The sequence below is a fragment of the Schistocerca americana genome, chromosome 4, assembly GCF_021461395.2.
Source record: "Schistocerca americana isolate TAMUIC-IGC-003095 chromosome 4, iqSchAmer2.1, whole genome shotgun sequence".
In the NCBI taxonomy this organism is placed as follows: domain Eukaryota; kingdom Metazoa; phylum Arthropoda; class Insecta; order Orthoptera; family Acrididae; genus Schistocerca; species Schistocerca americana.
This window is the reverse complement of record NC_060122.1, coordinates 615,240,994-615,266,118: the sequence shown is the minus strand read 5'-3', so window position 1 is coordinate 615,266,118 and position 25,125 is coordinate 615,240,994. Positions and strand designations below refer to the sequence as shown.

Sequence of the window (25,125 nt, the reverse complement as noted above, 5' to 3'; positions counted from 1 at the left end):
TTTGCAAGCCACCTCCTTTTTTGATGGACTACATTTTCTAAGGACTCTCCCAATGAATCTCAACCTGGTACCCGCCTTCCCGGCAATTAATTTTATGTGATCATTCCACTTCAAATCGTTCCGCACGCATACTCCCAGATATTTTACAGAAGTAACTGCTACCAGTGTTTGTTCCGCTATCATATAATCATACAATAAAGGATCCTTCTTTCTATGTATTCGCAATACATTACATTTGTCTATGGTAAGGGTCAGTTGCCACTCCCTGCACCAAGTGCTTATCCGCTGCAGATCTTCCTGCATTTCGCTACAATTTTCTAACGCTGCAACTTCTCTGTATACTATAGCATCATCCGCGAAAAGCCGCATGGAACTTCCGACTCTATCTACTAGGTCATTTATATATATATATATTGTTAAAAGCAATGGTTCCATAACACTCCCCTGTGGCACGCCAGAGGTTACTTTAATGTCTGCAGACGTCTCTCCATTGAGAACAACATGCTGTGTTCTGTTTGCTAAAAACTCTTTAATCCAGCCGCACAGCTGGTCTGATATTTCGTAGGCTCTTACTTTGTTTATCAGGGGACAGTGCGGAACTGTATTGAACGCCTTCCGGAAGTCAAGAAAAATAGCATCTACCTGGGAGCCTGTATCTAATATTTTCTGGGTCTCATGAACAAATAAAGCGAGTTGGGTCTCACACGATCGCTGTTTCCGGAATCCATGTTGATTCTTACAGAGTAGATTCTGGGTCTCCAAAAACGACATGATACGCGAGCAAGAAACATGTTCTAAAATTCTACAACAGATCGACGTCAGAGATATAGGTCTATAGTTTTGCGCATCTGCTCGACGACCCTCTTGAAGACTGGGACTACCTGTGCTCTTTTCCAATCATTTGGAACCTTCCGTTCCTCTAGAGACTTTCGGTACGCTGCTATTAGAAGGGGGGCAAGTTCTTTCGCGTACTCTGTGTAGAATCGAATTGGTATCCCGTCAGGTCCAGTGGACTTTTCTCTGTTGAGTGATTCCAGTTGCTTTTCTATTCCTTGGACACTTATTTCAATGTCAGCCGTTTTTTCGTTTGTGCGAGGATTTAGAGAAGGAACTGCAGCGCGGTCTTCCTCTGTGAAATAGCTTTGGAAAAGGTGTTTAGTATTTCAGCTTTACGCCTGTCATCCTCTGTCTCAATGCCATCCTCATCCCGGAGTGTCTGGATATGCTGTATCGAGCCACTTACTGATTTAACGTAAGACCAGAATTTCCTAGGATTTTCTGTCAAGTCGGTACATAGAATTTTACTTTCGAATTCACTGAACGCTTCACGCATAGCCCTCCTTACGCTAACTTTGACATCGTTTAGCTTCTGTTTGTCTGAGAGGTTTTGGCTGCGTTTAAACTTGCAGTGAAGCTCTCTTTGCTTTCGCAGTAGTTTCCTAACTTTGTTGTTGGCCCAACATGTTATTGGTTCAAACATGTCCGAAAGAACAGACACCACGCATTCATGTAATTGATTCGCCTCGATGGGCAACGGACTCACCTTTTCCGATGCTGTTGTATAACTACGTCTGACCTCCTGCTGGAATCTTACGGTAGCAGGCACGGAGGACGTGAACAGGAACTGCGGTTGGGTGGGGCTAGGTGGAAGTGTGGATCGTCCTAGACACGGGCCGAGGTAGTCCGCATTGTGGGTGGCACGTGGTTAACGCAACTGCCTAGTAAGCTGGAAATTCCGGATTCGAATCCCGGTTTATCGCACAATTTCACTCGTCGTCAATGATTTCACGTTAAGTCCCGGTGCAGCTGATTGATAGTTCCTTTACTTTCTCCCTCACCACCTTCAATATACACATAATATAAATTTTGTTTTAACTTGAATCAATAACTTTCTGAAACTCTGTGAAGCCCAAGCAAAGCGGTTATTGATACTCATTGTTCCATTCTGCATTTATTGTGAGTTACAAGAAGGGATAACAGTTGGCAAGTAACTCCGAAAGTCATGTTCTGCGTCCAGTTCGATGTGGAATGGTCAGCAGAGAAAGCTCTGAGGGCGCTCTGTAGTAGGGTAGGCCAGTGGGTGCAGCCAGCTTAAATCCCAGAGCATACACTGGAAAAAGGCTTGAAAGACTCTGAATGTGCTCAGTTTTCACTCACACCTCTAAACCATAGATTTTCAATGCCAAAATCATTGAATAGTTTGATTCCGTGAGCTAGCAACAGAGAGAAGCATATTACAAAAGACAGGGAAAGAAATGGATCTGGGAACAGAATGGATTGGTGGACGTGATTTCGACTGCAATGAAAATGAAATGGAGGTGTTCGGGGCATGTAGCTATGCGAATAAATGGTAGATGTATCAATGAAGTTCGCTGCTGCACACTATCTGTTTTCTTTAGGGCTGATGAGTAACGAGGTTCTTTTCTGTTTTTGTTTTTTTTCGCGAGCGGACTACCAACGCAGATGCACAGCTCCCAATCTAGAGGAGCTGTTAACTTGTAACAGAGATTTTCTTCCCCAGCTTTTGCAAGCCAACACCATAGTTTAAGCCAGCAACTTCTCTGTTCATCATCCCTACAGAGATGGTTGCTACTTCCGTTCTTTGAGCCAAGGTGGGTGTCTGTTGGACGTACTTTGTTTGGCTGACCGTTATAGTTTTCATTATGACCCCGCCAAAGGGCCTTTAAGAGACCAGCTAGAGCCCGTTGCGCCAATGTTTTCGAAAAAGGAGTTCCTTCTCATTCCTCCTACATTTCCAGCTGGGCTGGAGATTGGCTACGGCAGAACTGGATTAAAACGAAGCGTCGAGACGAAGGTCGTCTAATGGAAGGTAGGTGGATGGCATTAGAAGACATACAGGAGTGACACGAATGCATATAGTTAAAGACCACAATGAATGGAAAAGTCTGTGATGATGACTATAATGACACACAGAGAATACTTTGTTTTGAGCAGACAAATAAAAATATCTGGAAACAAGGGCTTATGAAAAGCCTTATTACATCGATAGTTTGTCTAAATGACAATGTTTGGGACTGATGTCAAAGCACAGTGACACTGAGAACCAAAACTGCATGAGCTGGAGGAAGGTGGTCACTGCAATATAAACGAGGCAACTGTTCCACATCGGAATAGAGAGAACAGTGGCAGCGTATTACTATGCCTTCGACATTAACTGTGAACTGGGACAAGTTGCTACTGATCTAGAGGAATACCATTTGCCTATAGGACTACGAGTGATGGGCACAGGTTACATATTGCTCAGTGGTCACACACGGCTTGGCCACCATAACATACTCAACAGATATGCACTAGCTCAATGATCTGCTGCCAAGATGAGGTTGCAGGCCAAAGGAAGGAAGGAAGGGAGGGAGGGAGGGGGAAGGGGGGAGGGAGGGACGGGGAGGGGGAGAGAGGGGGAGGAGGGAGGGAGGAAGGGCGAGGGAGGGAGGAGGAGGGAGGGAGGGGGTGGGAGGGAGGGAGGGGGTGGGAGGGAGGGAGATGGAGAGGGAGGGAGGGGGGAGGGAGAGGGAAAGGAGGGGGAGGGAGGAGAATGGAGGGGGGTGGGAGGGAGGGAGGGGGAGGGAGGGAGGGAGGGTGAGGGAGGGGGAGGGAGGAAGGAAGGTTGTGTCACTAGTGTAAGCTCCGTCTGAGGTGCAATAGGATGCAAGTCCTATTGACACTGCAATGAAGTGATGGAGCAGCAGCCAACACCAACACCAGTACTTACAGGACGGCTATTTCTGTTTCAGGTGGTGGGTGCTGGATCTTTGGGATGGAATCTTCCAATAGTGCAGCAAGCGTGGAGTTACGTGCTGATTCCATATAGCAGGTCGATGACTGTGTCCAAGAGTGGGGCGGTAGGTACAGATGCTGAGGCAGCGGTGCACCACTTCTGTTAAACAATGGTCAGCAGTGTGTGTGGCCTTGCCGATGCAAGGCTAGAGTCAGCTTGGCCACACTTGTACGGTAGAGAACTGCAGGCGGCCAGCAAGGATTTTCAGGTCTCTTATGTTAAACCCAAAACCCTTCGAGTCAGCTGGAGCGTCAAGCGATGACATGCGGATAGAAGCCTCATTTCAGCAGTAATCTTCGAGACGCAGAGTCATGAGGTATAGCTGATGGCTCGTAGACCAGGGGACCCACCTAGCTGATGATATGAATCAGTGAGATTGTAGCTGCTCTGCCACACTTTTGACCAATGTCTGGCATAGAGACTGTCACGGCTCTGGCAGGAATAGGAAGACCTAGAATAAGTGCTGCTAATGACTGAGTGGGGAACGTTTATAGTCGCTCTGTCCATGTGTGTTGTGGCGGGAGCCCGTAGGCAGTTGCAGAAGCACAGCATTGTGTCATGACATTTTCTAACGCAGCCCACTACTATGGTAGACTGCTGTATTGAAGAATGCCACGCCAGCACCATTTTAGCAACCAGCAGTAGGACTCGTATGTGGTGGGCATGCACACACCTCAGCTCTCAACTGATTGTATGATTTACCCGAGACTGATGGCAGAACATTAATCTTCCTGGCATCTGCCTTTCGTGATTTATGGAAACCAAATGAAACCTAATTCTGGATAGATGGACAGGGATTTGAACGAAGATCCTCTAGAATGTGTATCTGCCTGGTCTCAACTGCTGCGCCATATAAAATAAAATAAAATAAAAGTAAAATGGTATGTGGGCAGACTGAATAACTGAGAGAGTGTTTTATCAGTTCAAAGTGCATTTATTTAACGGAGTAGTCCCATATCAAAAAATGTAAATCTGTCATCAACCAAACATTGACAGAGATACCACAGTGTATTACTAGATGTGATCTTATTGGTAGTGGCATGCGATTATCTTTTACCAACTTCTGAACTGACATAGTTACATAACTATAATGGGACCTACAGTTCAACGTGACCATTCAGCCACTTTGAAATCTGAACTTTTAACATGAAGAAATTACCGCCAGCAGTGAAATAAGTGACATGTGAAAAAAAGAAAAATCTGATGTCCAAATAAAAATCAAACCCAGACCATTGGAACGGTAGCGTAACACTTACCCATTGAGCCACACAGTCACATAAGTTAAATATCGTTTGTGCAACGTTTCTCCTGTCTCCTGCAAGTAGATTCCACTCCTAAAGTTCGGTTCTGGTAGGCCATTTTTATTTATGTATTCATCCATTCTTCACAGTTACAGTCATATCATTAGGTTAATCATATTTGTGAATTACAAGTAATGTACATAATGATAATTACTTGCTGTTAACTAATATTACACAGGCGAAACAGTAACATAAAGAATATATTTCTAGCACTGCAAAACTACTATCGTCCCTTTCTTGGGGATATAGTCCATCTAATACAACTAAATGAAAGGCTTTGTTGTACCATGTATGTTTAGCTTCTTTTTATTTATGAAGCATCTTCAATGGCCTGTAATATATGTATGTTTTTGTATATAATAATTACAGATTTGTCATAAAATTTCAGTTTTTTGTCATTCTCTCGCTGTTAGGTGAGAAACAACTTTCGTGATATTAAATTAATATTTGTACTTACTTAAGATTTGTGACATGAATATGGCGTCCAGGTGTTATACTTAGTTGGTCTGCATACCCAGCAGGTCCGATTTTCGTCGTTTTACGAATACATTTTGACTTAACACCTCACTTACATATTCAGTATGTGTTTGTTTGCTGTGTAACTGTATGTAGTGTAGCCATCTGTCACTCTGTTGTTTAGTTCGCCTTTTCTTTGTGTAATCTATACACAGTTTAATATTCTTTTCTTTGTTGTGGAACGAGGTGGCGCAGTGGTTAGCACACTAGACTCGCATTCGGGAGGGCGACGGTTCAATCCCGTCTCCAACCATCCTGATTTAGGTTTTCCGTGATTTCCCTAAATCGTTTCAGGCAAATGCCGGGATGGTTCCTCTGAAAGGGCACGGCCGATTTCCTTCCCAATCCTTCCCTAACCCGAGCTTGCGCTCCGTCTCTAATGACCTCGTTGTCGACGGGACGTTAAACACTAACTACCTACCTACCGCTTTGTTGTGATTCTTCATTTATTCTGATTGTGTCACAAGAGCTGATAATGGGAACACCAGAGTACTGATCAATAAAGAACAATACACGAAAAAACCAAAGAAATCCTCTTCTGAAACAACGTCACAAAGCTGAAATGTAACCAAACAGCACGTTTTCAGACACATAAAAAAGGACTGTATGGACATCAAACATATATTTTCTTACAAACAGAAACAACATATCATACAAAATAACTCAAAATTACTAACACTCAGGTGCGACCCCAGATTTCATGAACCAAATATTCCTATGAAACCTGTAATGAATTTCATGACTGCACCATCATACCATGAGGCGAAACACACAAAGTAGACTATAATAAACAATATGAAATGAAGAACAACAGAAAAATGAAAAAATTAAATGAACTTATAACACAAATAAAAAGCCTTCACATTCTGCAAGAAGATACACTTACCTTCTTTTAACGTAGAGAGCATATACACCTCAACACCAATTGCAGATGCAATAAAACTAATCTTCTACAAGAAGATTCACTTACCTTCTTTTAACGTAGAGAGCATATACACCTCAACACCAATTGCAGATGCAATAAAACTAATAGAAGAGAACCTACTGACACATAACAAAATACCTGTAATTAAAATTAGAGAAATAACCAAATTCCTTAAAGTAATCACATCTCAAAATTTCTTTCAGTTTGAAAAGAAAAATTACTTACAAAAAGATGGCTTTCCAATGGATTCCCCCCGTCAGGAACATTGTAAAACATATTCATTTACGACATAGAAAATGCAGTCTTTGATATAACAATCACAGAGAAAGGAGACCAAACTGTTTACTGATACAGATTTGTGGCTGATATAATCTGTATGATAGATGAACCAACAGAGAAAATGAAACAACTGCATGCAGAAATAAATAGTTTACAAATAAACACAAAAACAAATTCACTCCTTGGTTATCACAATAAAGATAAATGACAGTAAGCACAAATTCGATATTTACAGAAAGTGAACAGCAATAAAGAATTATAGATGCGACATCAAACCATCTACAAAATAAAAAAAGCAGTTTTCCAGTACATGCTACATAGACGGAATAAAATCCAACACAATGGAGAAAACTATGAGAAAGAATTGGGAACAATACAGCTCATAGGCAAATACAACGGATTTTACACCCGTGTAAAACAAAAAAATCAACTGCAAAATTAAAACAAAACTACAGAAAAATGAAAATAAACAGAGGACAGAAGCACCATAACACTCCACAAAAAATACGGACCTGACAGTACACAAACACAGGGAATAGGAATACCCATGACGCCACAGACAAAAAAATGGCACACTTTAGCATGCAAATACAAATCAACAAACAAAATAGTAAATCTACAGTAGAAATAGTGGTTACACATTGCTTTCAGATCAAAAAGCACAACTCAGTCACATTTACAAACACCAACAGAAAAACCACAAAAATACCATGGAGTTGCTACACATCAGTTAGAATATCTAGACCGACCAGTGTACTTGGGAATGACAGGCAGAAATTCGAAAACTAGATATAAAGAACAAGTAAGAAGTTGGAAATACAGAAACAACCCTTCTATTTTTGCTGAACATCTAATAAAGTGTATATATGAACCATATAGCATAGAATAAGATATGAAAATTCTACATCTACATCTACATTTATACTCCGCAAGCCACCCAACGGTGTGTGGCGGAGGGCACTTTACGTGCCACTGTCATTACCTCCCTTTCCTGTTCCAGTCGCGTATGGTTCGCGGGAAGAACGACTGTCTGAAAGCCTCCGTGCGCGCTCTAATCTCTCTAATTTTACATCCGTGATCTCCTCGGGAGGTATAAGTAGGGTGAAGCAATATATTCGATACCTCATCCAGAAACGCACCCTCTCGAAACCTGGACAGCAAGCTACACCGCGATGCAGAGCGCCTCTCTTGCAGAGTGTGCCACTTGAGTTTGTTAAACATCTCCGTAACGCTATCACGGTTACCAAATAACCCTGTGACGAAACGCGCCGCTCTTCTTTGGATCTTCTCTATCTCCTCCGTCAACCCGATCTGGTACGGATCCCACACTGATGAGCAATACTCAAGTATAGGTCGAACGAGTGTTTTGTAAGCCACCTCCTTTGTTGATGGACTACATTTTCTAAGGACTCTCCCAATGAATCTCAACCTGGTACCCGCCTTACCAACAATTAATTTTATATGATCATTCCACTTCAAATCGTTCCGCACGCATACTCCCAGATATTTTACAGAAGTAACTGCTACCAGTGTTTGTTCTGCTATCATATAATCATACAATAAAGGATCCTTCTTTCTATGTATTCGCAATACATTACATTTGTCTATGTTAAGGGTCAGTTGCCACTCCCTGCACCAAGTGCCTGTCCGCTGCAGATCTTCCTGCATTTCGCTACAATTTTCTAACGCTGCAACTTCTCTGTATACTATAGCATCATCCGCGAAAAGCCGCATGGGACTTCCGACACTATCTACTAGGTCATTTATATATATTGTGAAAAGCAATGGTCCCATAACACTCCCCTGTGGCACGCCAGAGGTTACTTTAATGTCTGCAGACGTCTCTCCATTGAGAACAACATGCTGTGTTCTGTTTGCTAAAAACTCTTCAATCCAGCCACACAGCTGGTCTGATATTCCGTAGGCTCTTACTTTGTTTATCAGGCGACAGTGCGGAACTGTATCGAACGCCTTCCGGAAGTCAAGAAAAATAGCATCTACCTGGGAGCCTGTATCTAATATTTTCTGGGTCTCATGAACAAATAAATTGACAGAATGAACAATCACAACAGAAAAATTTTAACCTCACAGGGAAACTTTCATACACAAAGAGTCCTTGCAATGAACTACGAAGTAACAAATGTTCAAATCAATATAAGTAACAACTCATTGATTGCGTTAGTGATTACAACAGCAACAAACAAAGATGTGCAACATAACGTATTAAATAAATAATACATAAACAAAAGAATATAAAACTACATACAGAAGCAACGACACAAACAAAAAGACGAACTGAACATCTGCGTAACGTTGGCTACACTGCATACAGTAAACACAACAAACCGACACACTGTGAATAGTGGAAGTGAGATGTTAAGTTGTAATGTATTCGTAAAACGTCGAAAAATCGGACATCCTGGGTACATAAACTAAGTATAGCTGCATGACGCGACAGATGGACCAATAACATCACAAATCGCAAGGAGATACAAATATTAATTTAACCTCACGAGAGCAGTGTTCCAAATGTTTTTCTAGTCTTACAAAAAGAGAATGACAAAAATTGTAATGTTATAACAGTATTGTAGTTATTATATATAAAAACAATATATGTGCAGGCCACTGAGATTATTCACAAATAAAAAGAAGCGAAACGTGTATGACAAAATTCAGACAATCTTTCATTTAGCTACGTTTAGTCGAATACGATCCCTAAGAATACAGCAGCAAGTAAGTAACGACAGAATGCATAAAAGTGACGACACTATTTTCCCCTCAAGCATTGTCCAAATACTAGTATTACTGCTTGTATGTTCCTATGACAACTATCACTACACTTCTCTCATTGTTTATTCATCAGTGCAATAGTTTCCTAGTGATACTAGTATATCTAAATTCTTGAACGTTGTTTTCCACTATGGGATCCAACAAGAAACTATTACACGATACAGCCATTGGGCGTAGAATAGCATGTTGCTACCATTTCTATTTCGGCAGTTGGTTTCATAGTTCACTATACCATCTCATAATCTACATTTACACTTGTCTGAGGACAACAGTCTTGAAGGTCTTTACCTTGAATGGGCACCTACATCGGCTGTCTTCTGCCATCTGAATGGAATGCTGACCGGCAGGGAGAACAGCATATCCAGCTTTCCTGAATACTAGGGCTGCAGTACTGTCCAAGACTACTGAGATTACACACATTCACCTACCTGCACCATATGATTGCCCATCTTGCACACGCTTAGCTTCCTGTGCAGTTTGAGATTGTTACCTTAGTACCTGAGCCACTCTCTGTATTCAGCTGCTAGATCTTGGCTGCCGAATATAATATGTAGTGTTTCTCCATTTTTTAGGTTCGTTTTACCGTTAAGGATAAAGTGTACTTATAAATGGTGAAAAAAATCGAATTTTTTATGACTTTATTAAATTCTATAGTCATTCCTGATTACATTGACATATATATTACAGGGTTTCAAATGAATAATGACTTATATATACCAAATTTTAAAGTTACGATCATGTATACCGCCACGCCCCCTTTATTTCTGTTACAGAAACCAGTATTATTTCGAAAAGAACTGTGAACGTTCTGTTTCCAGCGATTATACATAGGATACATTGTATTTGTTGGTAACAGTGCTTGGTTTTTATCGTCTGTAAATGATTATCTTTGCTACTATTTACTTTTTTTTCGCCGAAGTAGTTTGTTTACGTGTTACTGAATGTTTGTTGCCCAAGCGCTACATATATTTTTTGGAAGTACATATCCTTTAGTGTGCAATAAATACGAACTATGCTACGCATCAAGAAGCTCAATAAAAGGAAATTCCGTGGTAACCAGTTCACAAACAAAGCAAGCCACACTGTTGAAAGTAGCCTATGAATCAGTTCTTCAGGGAAGAAACTCCCACATGGCATGCCTCCTGGTGATTCAAATTTTTGTTTAAACAATAACGTTGTTTGTAGTGGATTTGTTGTTGTTGATGTAGGCATCTTATCTTATTTGATAAAGGAAGTGGCGAAATGTAAACAGTGTGATGCTGTAGGCTGCCTGGAAATGGCTGAACAATAAAGTAGCAGGAAGGGTTTAGCGTCAAAATTACTTGGTCTGTGTAGATCCTGCAATAAATCTACCTTGAAAATGACTTCGAACATTGGGCATAATTAATATGATGTGAATTTGAAGTTAGTCTATGCAATGTGTGCAATAGGAAAAGGAAAAAAGAATGCTCGAACGTTTTGTGGTTTGATGGACCTTCCTCCTCCTCCCAGTAGGTTCAGCAAGTACATACAAATACTTGTAGGTGCCTTGACGGCTGTGTCTAAAGCATCTATGAAACTTGGAGTAGAAGAAACTGTAAATGTTAGTGGAACCAGGAACATTGCTGTTGCACTTGATGGGACTTGGCAACATTGAGAACATTGTTCCTTGAATGGTGTTGTAACTGCTACTTCTCTGCAGAATGGAAAAGTTGTTGATGTTGAATGCTTATCTAAGTACTGCCACACCTGCCATGGTAACACTGAAGGACATATTGAATGTCAGTGTTCCAGGAATTATGATGGTTACAGTGGAGTGTGATGGAGCTCTAAAAATATTTCAGAGGTCGGTGCCTGTTTATAACGTTAGATATACGAAGTTCAGTGTGTATAGGGATATTTTGGTAACAAAACCGGAGTGCTGTGGACATGTGCAAAAGAGGATGGATGCTGATTGAGGAAGCTACAAACAGAAATGAAAGGAAAGTTGCTATCTGATGGAAAATCTCTGTCTGGCAGAGGCAGATTGACAGAAACTGAAATAGACCTGCTTCAGAGGTATTATGGACTAGCCATTAGAACAACTGCACCTCTGAATGATGTTACAGCAATGAGAAAAGCTGTATGGGCCACCTACTTTCATAAGTTGCCCACAGATGACCACACTGTTCACGGACTATGCCCTAAAGGAGCAGATTCTTGGTGTGGTTACCAAAAAGCATTCTCTTTCTGAGCCTGTTATGAATGAAATAATACCAATTTTAAAAGACCTGAGTGACCCTGTTTTGCTTAGTAATTGACTTCATGGGGGCACTCAGAATACAAAAGAAAGTTTCAACCATTGCACATGGGAAAGATTACCCAAGAATGTTTTTGTAGGACTAAATACATTAAAAGTTGGTGTACTAGATGCAGTGATATGTTTCAATGATGGAGTGATAGGAAGTTTGGAAGTCCTGAGAAATTTAGGCATAAAATGTAGCTCTAATATGGAAGATCAATTGCTTCCATGTGACAGACAATGGGTGCATGAAGCTGAAAGAGTCGCTCTCCAAGTTACCAAAGAAGCAAGAAGAGCTAAAAGGAATGACAAGAGGAAGTCTGAAAATGAAGAAATGCTTCAGGATGAAGACTATGCTCCAGGAATCTTCTGAGGCACAGTTTAATAGGACTCATATCTTCATTCGCAATTTCCTGTTAGCTGTATTTTTCAGAATTCAGAAACAAATATTTCCTAAAGTTTATAAAGCATTGCTCTAATTTTTTCTGTAACTTGCAATAGTCCATACTTATGTACGAGGCCTAAGCTTTATTGCAGACTCAACTAAATTATAGAAAAAATAACGTTTTTATTAGGAAAAAAGTTATGAAAATTAAAATGTATGATGTGACATTTTTATATCTTGTTAATATAGATAATAGGTGGAATTAATTATGTCATGCATATCTGGTAAAAATTGGGTCTCCTTCAAATGTATAACATTGGACTAAATGGTACCTCAATTTGAGAAAGCATTTTCGAAAAAGTGCATCAGTTTCTTCGTAATTTTTTTAATAATCCTAAGCGGGTTCAAAAATATTCAAAATACCTTTAATTTGTTTAGAAAGTGTGCACCATTACCCGATATCAACAAAATATCTGTAAAACATATACGTTATAAACAGTGCTTGAAAGAAATAGATGTTGATTTTTACATAATTTTGAGCCAGAAGAGTAGCCTATATCTTTATAAGCCTTTACACTGGTCTTTGAAATTGTTTTTGTTATTCTAGTGCAGCTCAATTAGTTGAAGTGTTATCCCTCAGTCTGTTTCTCCAAGGAGCTGTGTAAACTGCTGGATCATTATTAGGCCCTAAAAAGTAGCAGCAAGTTTAAACAACTCTTTAGATAAGGCGAGAAGCAAAGTACTTGCCTCTATCTCTTGCTACCTGCCTCGGTATCACACCACTTACAGGGGTCAAGAGTGAAAACATGAAATTAACTAGCAGATGTTGACCGATACAGGTACCACCACCTGATGACCTAATGTTTTAAAATCAAGCGAACATAACGCTAAATATTTTGTCTTTGAAGAGAAACACATTTACTGCTCTGACAAAATGGTTTATTTAAATACGTATAAATAGTTGGTTTCAACTCTCAGTCCACCAAAGTCATCTACATATAAACTTAAGAAAACGAAAAAGTAACGTTTCTAACTTAAAAGTCAAATATTTTTGGTTGTAATAGAGGAGTCCACAGAAAAAACGCATCTACAATGAGTAGAGTATGATGACGAACTATAATGCACATAACGCCAAGTATTTTTCGGTATTTTCAATTTTTGGCTTTTCATTTTAAAAACGGCTATTAGATACTTATTACATGTATGTGCTATTAAGGATTAAAATAAGTTGCATTAAAAGTGTGTATTTTAATTATATTATCTGATCATGACTCACAAAATGTGTGGATACTGACATTCAATATGTAATTAAAATTAGCATAAGTTGCAAGAAATAAATAATCTGTAATAATTTTGTAAATAACCTATCTAGAACTGAGATGCAAATCTCTGTGCTCTCAAACAAAGCAGCAACAGTTTGTCGCTATCCTACAATTTTTAGGGGTCTATAGACCATGAGGATGTAACACAAATCAACATATTAAACAAATATTTGGTAAAACTTTATTAAATTCGTCTCAGAACAAATGTACCACATTCGCAAGTAACACATTATTCCTATAGAACTGTTAAATTATTGTATAGTACAATATATTTATACATCTGCATAAATTCTATTCGGTAGGATTACACAAAATAAATCATGTATGTACACGTATATATATAATTTTTTGACAGCGCGAGAACAGTTACTTTTCAGTTAAAATATAATCTTTGTTTAGTTCATTAGTGGATGGACTTCCAACTTGAAAGAAATAAATGCGACTTAGTGGTGCAATGCTCCAGTAACTCGAAACTATATTAAAGTGATAAATGCTACGAGCATAAGAGACGAACTTGTCTGTAGGGCTGTAGCTCTCATTTACACAGAAAGCTACCCCCCCCCCTCCCCCCGCCCTTTTCCCTCTTCTTCCTTGATATGACTGTATAGCTCTCGTTTGATTACTTTTAACAATGCCTCTGCTTATTACCTCTTTATTCTCGAGACAACTTCATCCATACATTACAACATTTCTTAAACATGTGCCAATACAAAAGTTTAAAAAAAAGAGAAAAAGAAAAAGAGTTTTACTACTATGAACTACTGGATGAAATAAAGTAAATTATTTTACGGTTTCTGCGTAAATTTGTTTCGCTGGAGTCATTCATATGCAGGGTGACTCAGAAGGAAAGGTACATGCTTTTAGGGGTGATACTATTAGTGATTCTGAACAAAAAAATTCAAATGAAGGTACGCCCTTTTATTAACCGTATCCGACATACAGCAGTTTGAAAACCACGGTCGTCAGTCGCATGTCCTTCACCAGCACTCACATGCGAATACAACCGAAGCTACGTAGGCCTTGTGTCTTTACTGACCGTTTCAGTGCGGTATTATTGACGACCTACATATCAGTCCAGTTGTTTTCGATAATCTTCTTAGTGGAGTACGGTATCTTGATTTACTTCAAAATGTGTTACCAACCCTCCATTCTTGGAGGATATTCCTTTGGAAAGATGACGTCATATATACTTTAAGCACGCTGGAGCTCCTAGACATTTCATAAGGCAACTGACATCCTGGGTGTTGGATCGATCACAGATAGGTCGATCGATCTTGGACATCGAGGTCTCCTGACTTACAGCATTGGTACACTCTTTGTTGTGTTAGTTTAAGAGCGAAGTATACAAGCACAGAGTGGACTCAAAGGAGAAACTTCTCACCCGTATTTTACATTTGCATGTTCATGTAAGGGGTCGTACGAATGAGATCAAATTAGTAACACGGCAGCTGTGTACAAGAGCTGCAAAAGGCATTGCAGTTGATGGTGGACTTTTCAGACATCTTGTGTGAGGAAATGTACACAATTAAACAAAACATTAGATCAGGTTCACAATACTTCATTGGATATCACCTGCATTTGTCCTGTTCCCCATTGTTTTTATTAGTTTCCTAGGACACTGTTAAGAGCAGGACATATGTTCATATGACTGTTTTCGTTCAGAATCACTAATGCTATCCAGCCCTCGAAAAATGTACCTTTCCTCCTGACTCGTCCTGCGTATGGTATAGTTGCTCCCGCCTTCATTAGGCTTCGAAACGGCAATCGAGCACTTATATTTCATGTTGGTCACTGTAACTTTATACAAAGATTCCTAACTTTATACAAATAACAAGGTAAATTCGCAATCTTGTTATTACAGTTCTCATGGTATCAATAACTTTACATAGGTTCAGGATTGTTTTACAAGGGCTACATATGGCTGTAGGCCTTTCTACGAATATTCTCGAACATTTGAAGTTTGTTCCCTATTCTCATTTGGCTTGATAGAACTTTTCTGAAATGGGGCCGTAAATTGAAAGGGCCTCGATAAAATTTATGCAGGAAGCGTGAAATAATTCGCGATACACCTAGTGAACAACCACGAATACAACAGGGACCTGTCTAATAAAGGGTGATTAACAGTGGGGTACATATACGAGGAATCTGCGGTTTCACGCGGCCTACTGTTTGTGGTGCGACTAGACGTACATGCCAACGTATACGATATTATTACAAGCAGCAATGTCGATAGTTCTCTGCATTATCGATAATTCGGCAAATTCGGGATTAATATTTACGGTAAATTCCACCCAGAAACAAATTAAACTACATATAATAGTACTGTATTATGGAAAAGGCTACACTTTCCACCGCTCTGCAGGCTGCAGGATACGAAAAGTAGCCATGCTGCAAGTTAACGTCACATTCCAACTGTAGCGTACGGTAAGGGTGGCGGCGTGCAGCGGTTGAGCGAGGTGACGCGAGGGACTGCTGGGGTGAGAGTGGCGCGTGGCCAGCGTAGTGATGACAAATGTTAAGGAATGCGGTTGCGCCGGCAGAGCAGTGGCAAGTGCAGCGCGTATCGTCGGCACACTTATGGCTGCTTCTTCTGCTGCGGGGGCGGGTCTTGGGGCTGATCGGTAGGGGCGGCGGGGGCAGCGGGGGCGGAGGCGGCTTTGGGGGCGGGTGTGGCGGGGGTCGGCTCGTCCTGGAACAGCGGGTTCTTCACCTCCATCTCGCCAGTCTGCAACACGGGAAACAACTCCATAAGAATAAACAACAGTTCCATAGAGATACGAGTGTCATCTCATAAGTCATGGTAACCACGGTATATCTTGCGATAATGCGACAGCATTGGAATTCCACGACGTTCGTTGAACTAAAATGACAGTGTGTGTCTGAATGACAACATAAAGTATGGTGCTAGAGCAGGAGGCCACGGCAAAAGTTGAAATGAAACACACGCATTGGAACTCTGTGTAAATTTATTGTGCGCGAGCACAATTGGAACAAAAATGAATAATATTAAACTATTGTCCTTGAAAAGAGTTCAAATGACTCTAAGCACTATGGGACTTAACGTCTGAGGTCATGAGTCCCCCTAGACTTTAGAACTACTTAAACCTAACTAACCTAAGGACATAACACACATCCATGCCCAAGGCAGGATTCGAACCTGCGACCGTAGCAGTAGCGCGGTTCCGGACTGAAGTACCTAGAACTGCTCGGCCACAGCGGCCGGTCCTTGAAAACAGTCCCTCAGTGCATCCACACAGCGTTGCCGTTGCCACTGACATCCATGTATGCCACTTGTCGCTGAAAGACCGTGAGGATATCCGCCTCTTTGGAAAACACCTCCCACGCAGTGGTTTCTTCAGTTGTAAAATGAGGTCGAAATCGCATGTATTGAAGTCTGGTTATTAGGGTGGTTGGGCGAGGATTTCCCAGTCCCATGACTGTACACAATTATTGAGGACGCCTGCAGTGTGGGCTGTACTGTTATTATGGAGTGTGATTGCATTATCCAGCAGTGGCGAAAGTTTTCGTCGAAGTGTACATCGCAGCTGGTTCAGCAGAAAGTTGTGACAGTATTGGGCATTGACAAAAAAAAAAAAAAGAAAAAAAAAAAAAAAGTGGCTCTGAGAACTATGGGACTTAACATCTGAGGTCATCAGTCCCCTAGAACTTAGAACTACTTAAACCTAACTAACCTAAGGACACCACACACATTCATGCCCGAGGCAGAATTCGAACCTGCGACCGTAACAGTCGCGCGGTTCCAGACGGGAGCGCCTAGAACCGCTCGGCCACAGCGGCCGTCGGGCATTGACAGCGTGACCGTTCCTAACAGGGTGACACTTCAGAATATCGTGGCTGTCATACGCCAGAATGAAGGTGACCTTCCTGGGTAATGCTCTATCACCCACAGCCGCTCGTAGTGTCGCATGGAACTAAGTAGCATTGCTGCCAGCGAGAAAGGCAGTTTTCACGTACGCTCGCTGTTCCACTCTGGTTACATCCGCCTTGTAGCACGACCAAGCTCACACTGAATGTTTCAGGCGCTGGTGCCGAGCCATACTCGAATGCAGTCGCTATCTGTTAGTTATTTTGGGTCTGTTTGCCGCATGATTCCGAATGTTTTTACTGTGATTACGAAGATGCCACATGATCGCACTATATACCATAGTTGGCATAACGTATGGAATGAAACCTCGTATGTGCGGTAGCAAGGAAATTAGGATCATAATACTTTCATAAACACATTACAATTTTCTAATATAGAGCTATTAGTCTCATGAAATAAAACTGCGAGTAAATTTCAACTATTCCTAGGCACCATCAGACTATATCAATGCACTATACTTGCTTCCATAATAGGTAATGCTGCAAAAGCGAGGGCACTGAGAGAGGGACTAGTTAAATCTAAACCAGTACTGTCCAGAGTGCTGAGGAGCACACAGCTGGATTTATTATTGTTTACAGGATCGCTTTTACGGAGACTTTTCTCAATACAATGGCGGCAGGTAGTGTCAGGCGTTCCCCAAGGCTCAGTATTAGGTCCTATACTCTTCTCTCTGTATGTCAATGATGTGTCATCGGTTCTGACCTATTGCAAATATCATATGTATGCTGATGACCTTCAGTTGTATCTAAGTGTGAAACCATGCAATCTTAAGAAAGCTATAGAAAATTTCAGTACTGACCTCGATGCACTATCAAAATGGGCACAGGACATAGGACTAAAACTAAACCCATCTAAAACCCAAGCGGTACTTGTTGGTCACTCTAAGCTCAGCCCAAAACATCGGGAATCCGTACCATCTCTTATCCTAAATGGAACAAATATTAACTTCTCTCCCACAGCAAAGAGTTTGGGAGTAATAATAGACGAAAATCTAAATTCGACAGAGCACGTAACTGCAGTGTGCAAAAAAGCATCAGCATCCCTTCATGTCCTACAAAAATATAAAAAACTCTTCCCTTTCGATCTGAAATAGAAATTAGTACAAACGCTTATACTCCCTATCATTGACTACAGCGATATTATCCTACAAGGCCTCTTTCAGGAAAATTCGCGACGTCTGGAACTGGTCATGAATGCCTGCGTCCGATATATCTGTTGACGTTCGACTTTTTGATCACATTTCACCAGCGTATGCAAAATTGTCCTGGCTGCGTGCAGACAAACGCAGAGATGTCCATACACTCTGTCTCAAATGGTTCAAATGGCTCTGAACACTATGGGACTTAACAGCGGAGGTCATCAGTCCCCTAGAACTTAGAACTACTTAAACCTAACTAACCTAAGGACATCACACACATCCATGCCCAAGGCAGGATTCGAACCTGCGACCGTAGCGGTCGCGCAGTTCCAGACTGAAGCGCCTAGAACCGCTCAGCCTCTCTGGCCGGCCACTCTGTCTCATCTACTGCCTTATAAATGTACACTGTCCCTCATATCTCTTCTCGTCCTTAAAGCTTATGCCGGAACAACATGACAGAAACACACGTTCCCATCATAATAAAAACCTCTCTGTTCCACTGCGTCGCTCAGTCACCTTCTCCAAGTCCTTTACAGTAGCGGGAACCAGACTCTGGAATAACCTCCCTTGTTATGTTAGAGAACTTAAAAACATGTCCGGCTTCAAAAAACAGTTAATGACGTATCTACTTCAGCAACAGTAATGCCTTCCTCTGTACATGAATGCACTTCACCTCATTACTTCCCTCTTTCCTCCTCCTTCAATCTCCCTTCCCCAAAACTCGCTATACTAGTAAACATCTACTTTACACACCAAGATATTAATGTATATCTGCACAAATCTTCATTACTATTGCCAATTTTTCTCATGTTTATCGTTATTATTTGATTTTCTTTTTTAGTGTTAATATTATTGCTTTTATCATAATTTGTATGTATAACACCTGTTGTAAAAATATTGCCAGCATTTACCTTATTAGTTCTTAGTCATTACTCTTTATTCATATTGTCACTAGAGTAATCTAATTTTCTTATTTAAACTATTGTCATGATGTAACTCTGATGTGTGAAATGCTGCATGTGTGGAACACTGGTCGATGTAAGAGAGGGCCTGATGGCCCTAATCTGATCAGGTTAAATAAATAAATAAATAAAATAATAATAGCGGGAAGAGCAGATTACAAGGAAGCATATGCTTTGTACTCAATGCGAGAATAGCAGGAGCACTAGGTCGCAGGAACAACATATGACGCATCTATGTATTCTTTCTTAGGGTGAACGGAAAGACTTCAAATTAAATAAATTCTACTCTTGTGGGGGGGTGATCCATTCACTTACAGGAAATGGGCCTTATCCCACGTATCTGTACGGAACAGGAAGACGACTCAACGGTAACTGTTGAGAAACTGGAAAGATTGACAATATATATTTGTTTTGTAAATAAAAACGTCTTTTTTGCTGCACCATATTTTGTTCTCCCAGACGTGTTTCGCCCTTTTTCACTTTAAGGCATCATTAGTGGGATGGTTCTTCTTGTTTTTCGTTGGCATTGGTGTTTCCTCTCATCTGGCCACATGAAAGTCGCACTACCGCTCTATTTACGCAACATGAGCATGTTTTTTGTGTTTCGACATTTTTCTTCCCACTTTTCATTCTGTTTGCACTTGTTATTTTGATGCATTATCATTCTTTTGTCACTATTTTAGACAAAACACTAATATAGACGTAACAACTTTGAGTTCACTGTGCTACACACAATGTCTGTAACACAGCAAACTGAGTGTGGTTATGTATATGTCTACACTAGTGACAGAGGACTGATAATGCATCAAACAAAAAATACAAACAAAATGAAAAATGCGAAGAAAAATGTAGAAACACAATAAACACTCCTATGTTGCGTAAACAGAGCGATAGCGCGACATCCATATGACCAGATGAGAGGAAACACCGATGCCAACTAAAAACAGGAAGAACCATCCCACTGATGATACCTTCAAGTGAAAAAAGACGAAACGCTTCTGGGAAAATAAAACACAATGCAGCAAGAGAAGACGTTTTTATTTACAAAACAAATATTTCTGTGCTTGCTGCAGAGGATGGCCATGCAAAGAAACTCGACTGACAATATTTTTCAGGAACGTATTCGTTTTAGAGACGTCAAATCCGAAAGAAGTGAAATAGGGGATGAAACAGTACACAGGATCATAAGGTACGAATCAAAGCAGTACAAGATAAACGAAATAGCTGAAAACATATTCAAGGAGCGGGCACTTCAGTTTTATCTTTAAATAAAAGAGAAGAGTAGCACTGAGTCGCTGTAACGAATTGATTATAGATATAAATGAAAGTGAAGGGTCGTGACACAGACATGCTTTAAAATGCATGGCCTGGAATGATAAGCATGGGGGGTGGGGGGTGGGGGGGGTGGGGAGGAGGGTGTGAGTAGTTTTTACAGCTTGTGTGGGTCCTGGGGCGCCGCCCACAGAATATTGCATAATAAAAGAAATCTAGACACTCCCCGTTGTTGCAGCGTATATCCTTACAGGATAGGGACGTAGTGGCAGATCAGTGAGTAGTTTTAGGGAAATATGGAAGTCATCAGGGTTTGAATTATTCAGCCTGTTCAAAATATTCCGGATTGCAGAAACATTATGCTAGTACCAAAGACTGAAACCTGCTGGTATTTATTGTTCAGCAAAATTCGGTTAAAGAAGATCTAAGACCCTAGTTAGTATAAGTACACAGTTAGTATGCAGATAAATTTAGTTATTATATAGTGTTATCTATCTAATGAATTAGCTGCAAATTATCTCTTCCAAAGGGCTGCCAAATGAAATCAAAGAGTAGTAGTTATTATACATAATAAAAAACTGAAGGGTGGATTTATTTCAAATTAGCATGTCTGTATATATGCACGTTATAAATAAATACATAAAGGTCTGAAACGAAAAGCATACAACACACTTCTCACAGTAGAGCGCTCACCCGCTTTGAAGTAGAAATTTAGCATTTTCTGTACATCGACAACATTTATTTTGGAGAATCGGAGAGTTTTTAGTAAGAAGCATCGACCTAGTACTGATCGAATGCATACAATAAAATTTTTACCTGAGAGCAGTGGACTCACAAGAAGTTTACGACATAAGATCTCACTCAAATTTTTCCGGTTAGTGGGTTAAAGGTTAACAAACGATAATAGAAGTAAAAGATCAGAAGGGCATACTTTGTTATTCAGAAAATAACATAATAAATGTAAAGTAAAATGGTACGATGGTTTCGAAAATATAATTTTATATTCTTCACTCATTCTAGTCCAACTTCACAGCAACAACAATGGACTGATTCAGACAAAATTTAAATTTATATAAATCATTAGTGTGGTTGTTTCTGTACACCTAATGTTAATATAAGCTTGCAATGTTACTCGTATACATTTTTCTTTATTTATGGATATCTTTACAACTGCCACTTTAACGTTTCGATGATTACATAACCTACTCTACAAACAGTTTTCCTGCGACATCGTTTCGATTCAGTCCAACGGCGTTGCCGAAGTTGTAACACCGGTTTCCGTCAGATCACTGAATTTAAGCGCTGTCGGGATGAGCTAGCACTTGGATGGGTGACCATCTGGTCTGCCGAAGGCTTTTGGCAAGCGAGGAGCACTCAGCCTTTCACTCAGCCCTTGTGAGGAAAACTGAGGAGCTACTTGATTCAGAAGTAGCTGTTCCGGTCTCGTAAACTGACATACGGCCGAGAGAGCAATGTGGTGACCTCATGCTCCTCCATATCCGCATCCAGTGACGCCTGTTGTCTAAGGATGACACAGCGGCCGGTCGGTACCGTAGGGCCTTCATGGCCTCTTCGGGTGGAAGTTTTTTTTATCGTTTCTTCTCCCAGATGACAGAGAGAGAGCCATAGGTTTTCGTTCTGTTCTGTCATGTTTAACTGATTTTTACTGTTATTTCTGCCGCCTGTCAGTATTAGTCACTACGCAACAACTGTGACTACAACTACATTTATTACTAGTAAAATAAGAACTGTTAAGGGATCCTTCAAAAAGATTCATCCGATCTCGCAATACTGTATCCAGACACGTTCGCAGAAATATGGATGAGTTTGGGTATTGCATCTTTTTCTGGCGTACATCCGGAATATTTTTCATCCTTGTTCCAATATTTCGCTGACAACGTTTCAGCCATTCTCAAGGTGAGTCGCTTCCACGCTCGAGAAGCGACAGAATATTCGATATGGTGGTGGCGGCACGTTGAACATTTGTGAAATGTAAAAGAAAACATTGATTCTAAATGTAATTGTAATAAGTACTCCAAGGGTGGATGTGAATGCTTATAAAACATATCCTTATAAAATTGAATGCTTCTCGTGAAAATAAAATTTCGATCCGCTATGCGCAAGTTAAAATTACTTCCAGGTTTCTATCTCCGTTCAAGTAGAAATTATTTTCTTGTCAAAAGTAACGAATCTTTCTTAAACAATTAGCAATGCACCTCTACTAAAACTATTTCTATAAGCCTACTACGATTAACTTTGATGTCTGACTCTCTGACCCTAAGAGCACAGTTAATTAGGACACTGTCTTATATCACTATGCTCATTTTTTCTTCAGCGTTGTCCGAGAAAGGCATACGTTATTATTATTAGACTGAGTATAATTAATCCGGTTTCCCTGTCCATTTTGTACAAAATTTGTCACTCTTGCGTACATTGCGCCTTCACTGTTCCGTCACCGTGACAACCGGCTGCACAGCTACCGGGCTTGTTTGCGGTTCCCTTGGCTCGTCTGCTGGCCTTTACTGTGGTGTAGAACGTACACAGCGAAACCGCTAACTCTTTGCTGTCCAGTCACCCAGAACACGAATTTCTGCTTAGCCTCAGCACGCAACGCCGGCTCATACTAACGAGAGGAGATGGGTGCCGTCGAATTGTTAAGTGGCAATTACTGAAATCGCAAACGCATGAGCCGCGATTTTCCGTCACCACAGCACAGCACGCCTAGTGAGCTTGTATTCACGGGAGCGGCCAGCTGCTTATGTACCAGAAGGCCACTTGTGCTGCCTTCGTTGTCGCCGGCGTCAATTTACTTGCTCTTTCGTCACGTTCCAAGTAGAAGGAGGAGGGGGCGATCTTTAGCCAAAATGTGGAAAGAAGAAGGAAGACTGAAGCTTAAGGGTCCATCGACGACGAGGTCATTATGGATAAAGATACGTTAGAGCGCTGGACAAAAATTTAATCAGTTCCCCGAGAAATCAAGCTAATACTGCGCAAAACCGCCTCTACCATTCGTAATGGCCTCAATTCAGCGAGGAAGGGGCTCCACAAGTTTTTTCACGTATACCATATCCCGTTGAAGACCTACACTGATGATTATTTCCTACAGAGCTACCAAACTACAGCGATTGTGGTTGAAACGCTTCACCCAATGCTCCAAATAGTGAAAGGTACACTACTGGCCATTAAAATTGCTACACCAAGAAGGAATGCAGATGATAAACGGGTATTCATTGGGCAACTGTACTATACTAGAACTGACATGTGATTACATTTTCACGCAGTTTGGGTGCATAGATCCTGAAAAATGAGTACCCAGAACAACCACCTCTGGCCGTAATAACGGTCTTGATACGCCTGGGCATTGAGTCAAACAGAGCTTGGATGGCGTGTACAGGTACAGCTGCCCATGCACCTTCAACACGATACCACAGTTCATCAAGAGTTTAACTGGCGTATTGTGACGAGCCAGTTGCTCGGACACCATTGACCAGACGTTTTCAGTTGGTGAGAGATCTGGAGAATGTGCTGGCCAGGGCAACAGTCGAACATTTTCTGTATCCAGAAAGGCCCGTACAGGATCTGCAACATGCGGTCGTGCATTATCCTGCTGAAATGTAGCGTATCGCAGGGATCGAATGAAGGGTAGAGCCACGGGTCGTAACACATCTTAAATGTAACGTCCACTGTTCAAGGTGCCGTCAATGCGAACAAGAGGTGACCGAGACGTGTAACCAATGGCACCCCATACCATCACGCCGGGTAGTACGCCAGCATGGCGATGACGAATACACGCATCCAACGTGCGTTCACCGCGATGTCGCCAAACACGGATGCGACCATCATGATGCTGTAAACAGAACCTGGATTCATCCGAAGAAATCCCGTTTTGCCATTCGTGCTGCAAGGTTCGTCGTTGTGTACACCATCGCAGGCTCTCCTGTCTGTGATACAGCGTCAAGGGTAACCGCAGCCATGGTCTCCGAGCTGATAGTCCATGCTGCTGCAAACGTCGTCGAACTGTTCGTGCAGATGGTTGTTGTCTTGCAAACGTCTCCATCTGTTGACTCAGGGATCGAGACGTGGCTACACGATCCGTTACAGCCATGCGGATAAGATGCCTGTCATTTCGATTGCTAGTGATACGAGGCTGTTGGGATCCGGCACGGCGTTCCGTATTACCCTCCTGAACCCACCGATTCCATATTCTGCTTACACTCATTGGATCTCGACCATCGCGAGCAGCAATGTCGCGATACGATAAACCTCAATCGTGATAGGCTACAATCCGACCTT

At 41.2% G+C, this 25,125-nt stretch overlaps 1 protein-coding gene across 3 annotated transcripts in view; it reads right to left on the bottom strand.

Moving 5' to 3' along the window:
* Window positions 1–14,601: 14,601 nt before the first annotated feature.
* LOC124612790 (neural proliferation differentiation and control protein 1) overlaps window positions 14,602–25,125 on the bottom strand; it is a 1,069,883-nt gene continuing 1,059,359 nt past the window's right edge. For all 3 annotated transcript variants that reach the window (XM_047141189.1, XM_047141190.1, XM_047141188.1), the window contains exon 8: window positions 14,602–16,299. In XM_047141189.1, coding sequence (XP_046997145.1) covers window positions 16,150–16,299 — 150 coding nt within the window. In that variant the 3' untranslated portion in view covers window positions 14,602–16,149. The remainder of the gene's footprint in view (window positions 16,300–25,125) is intronic.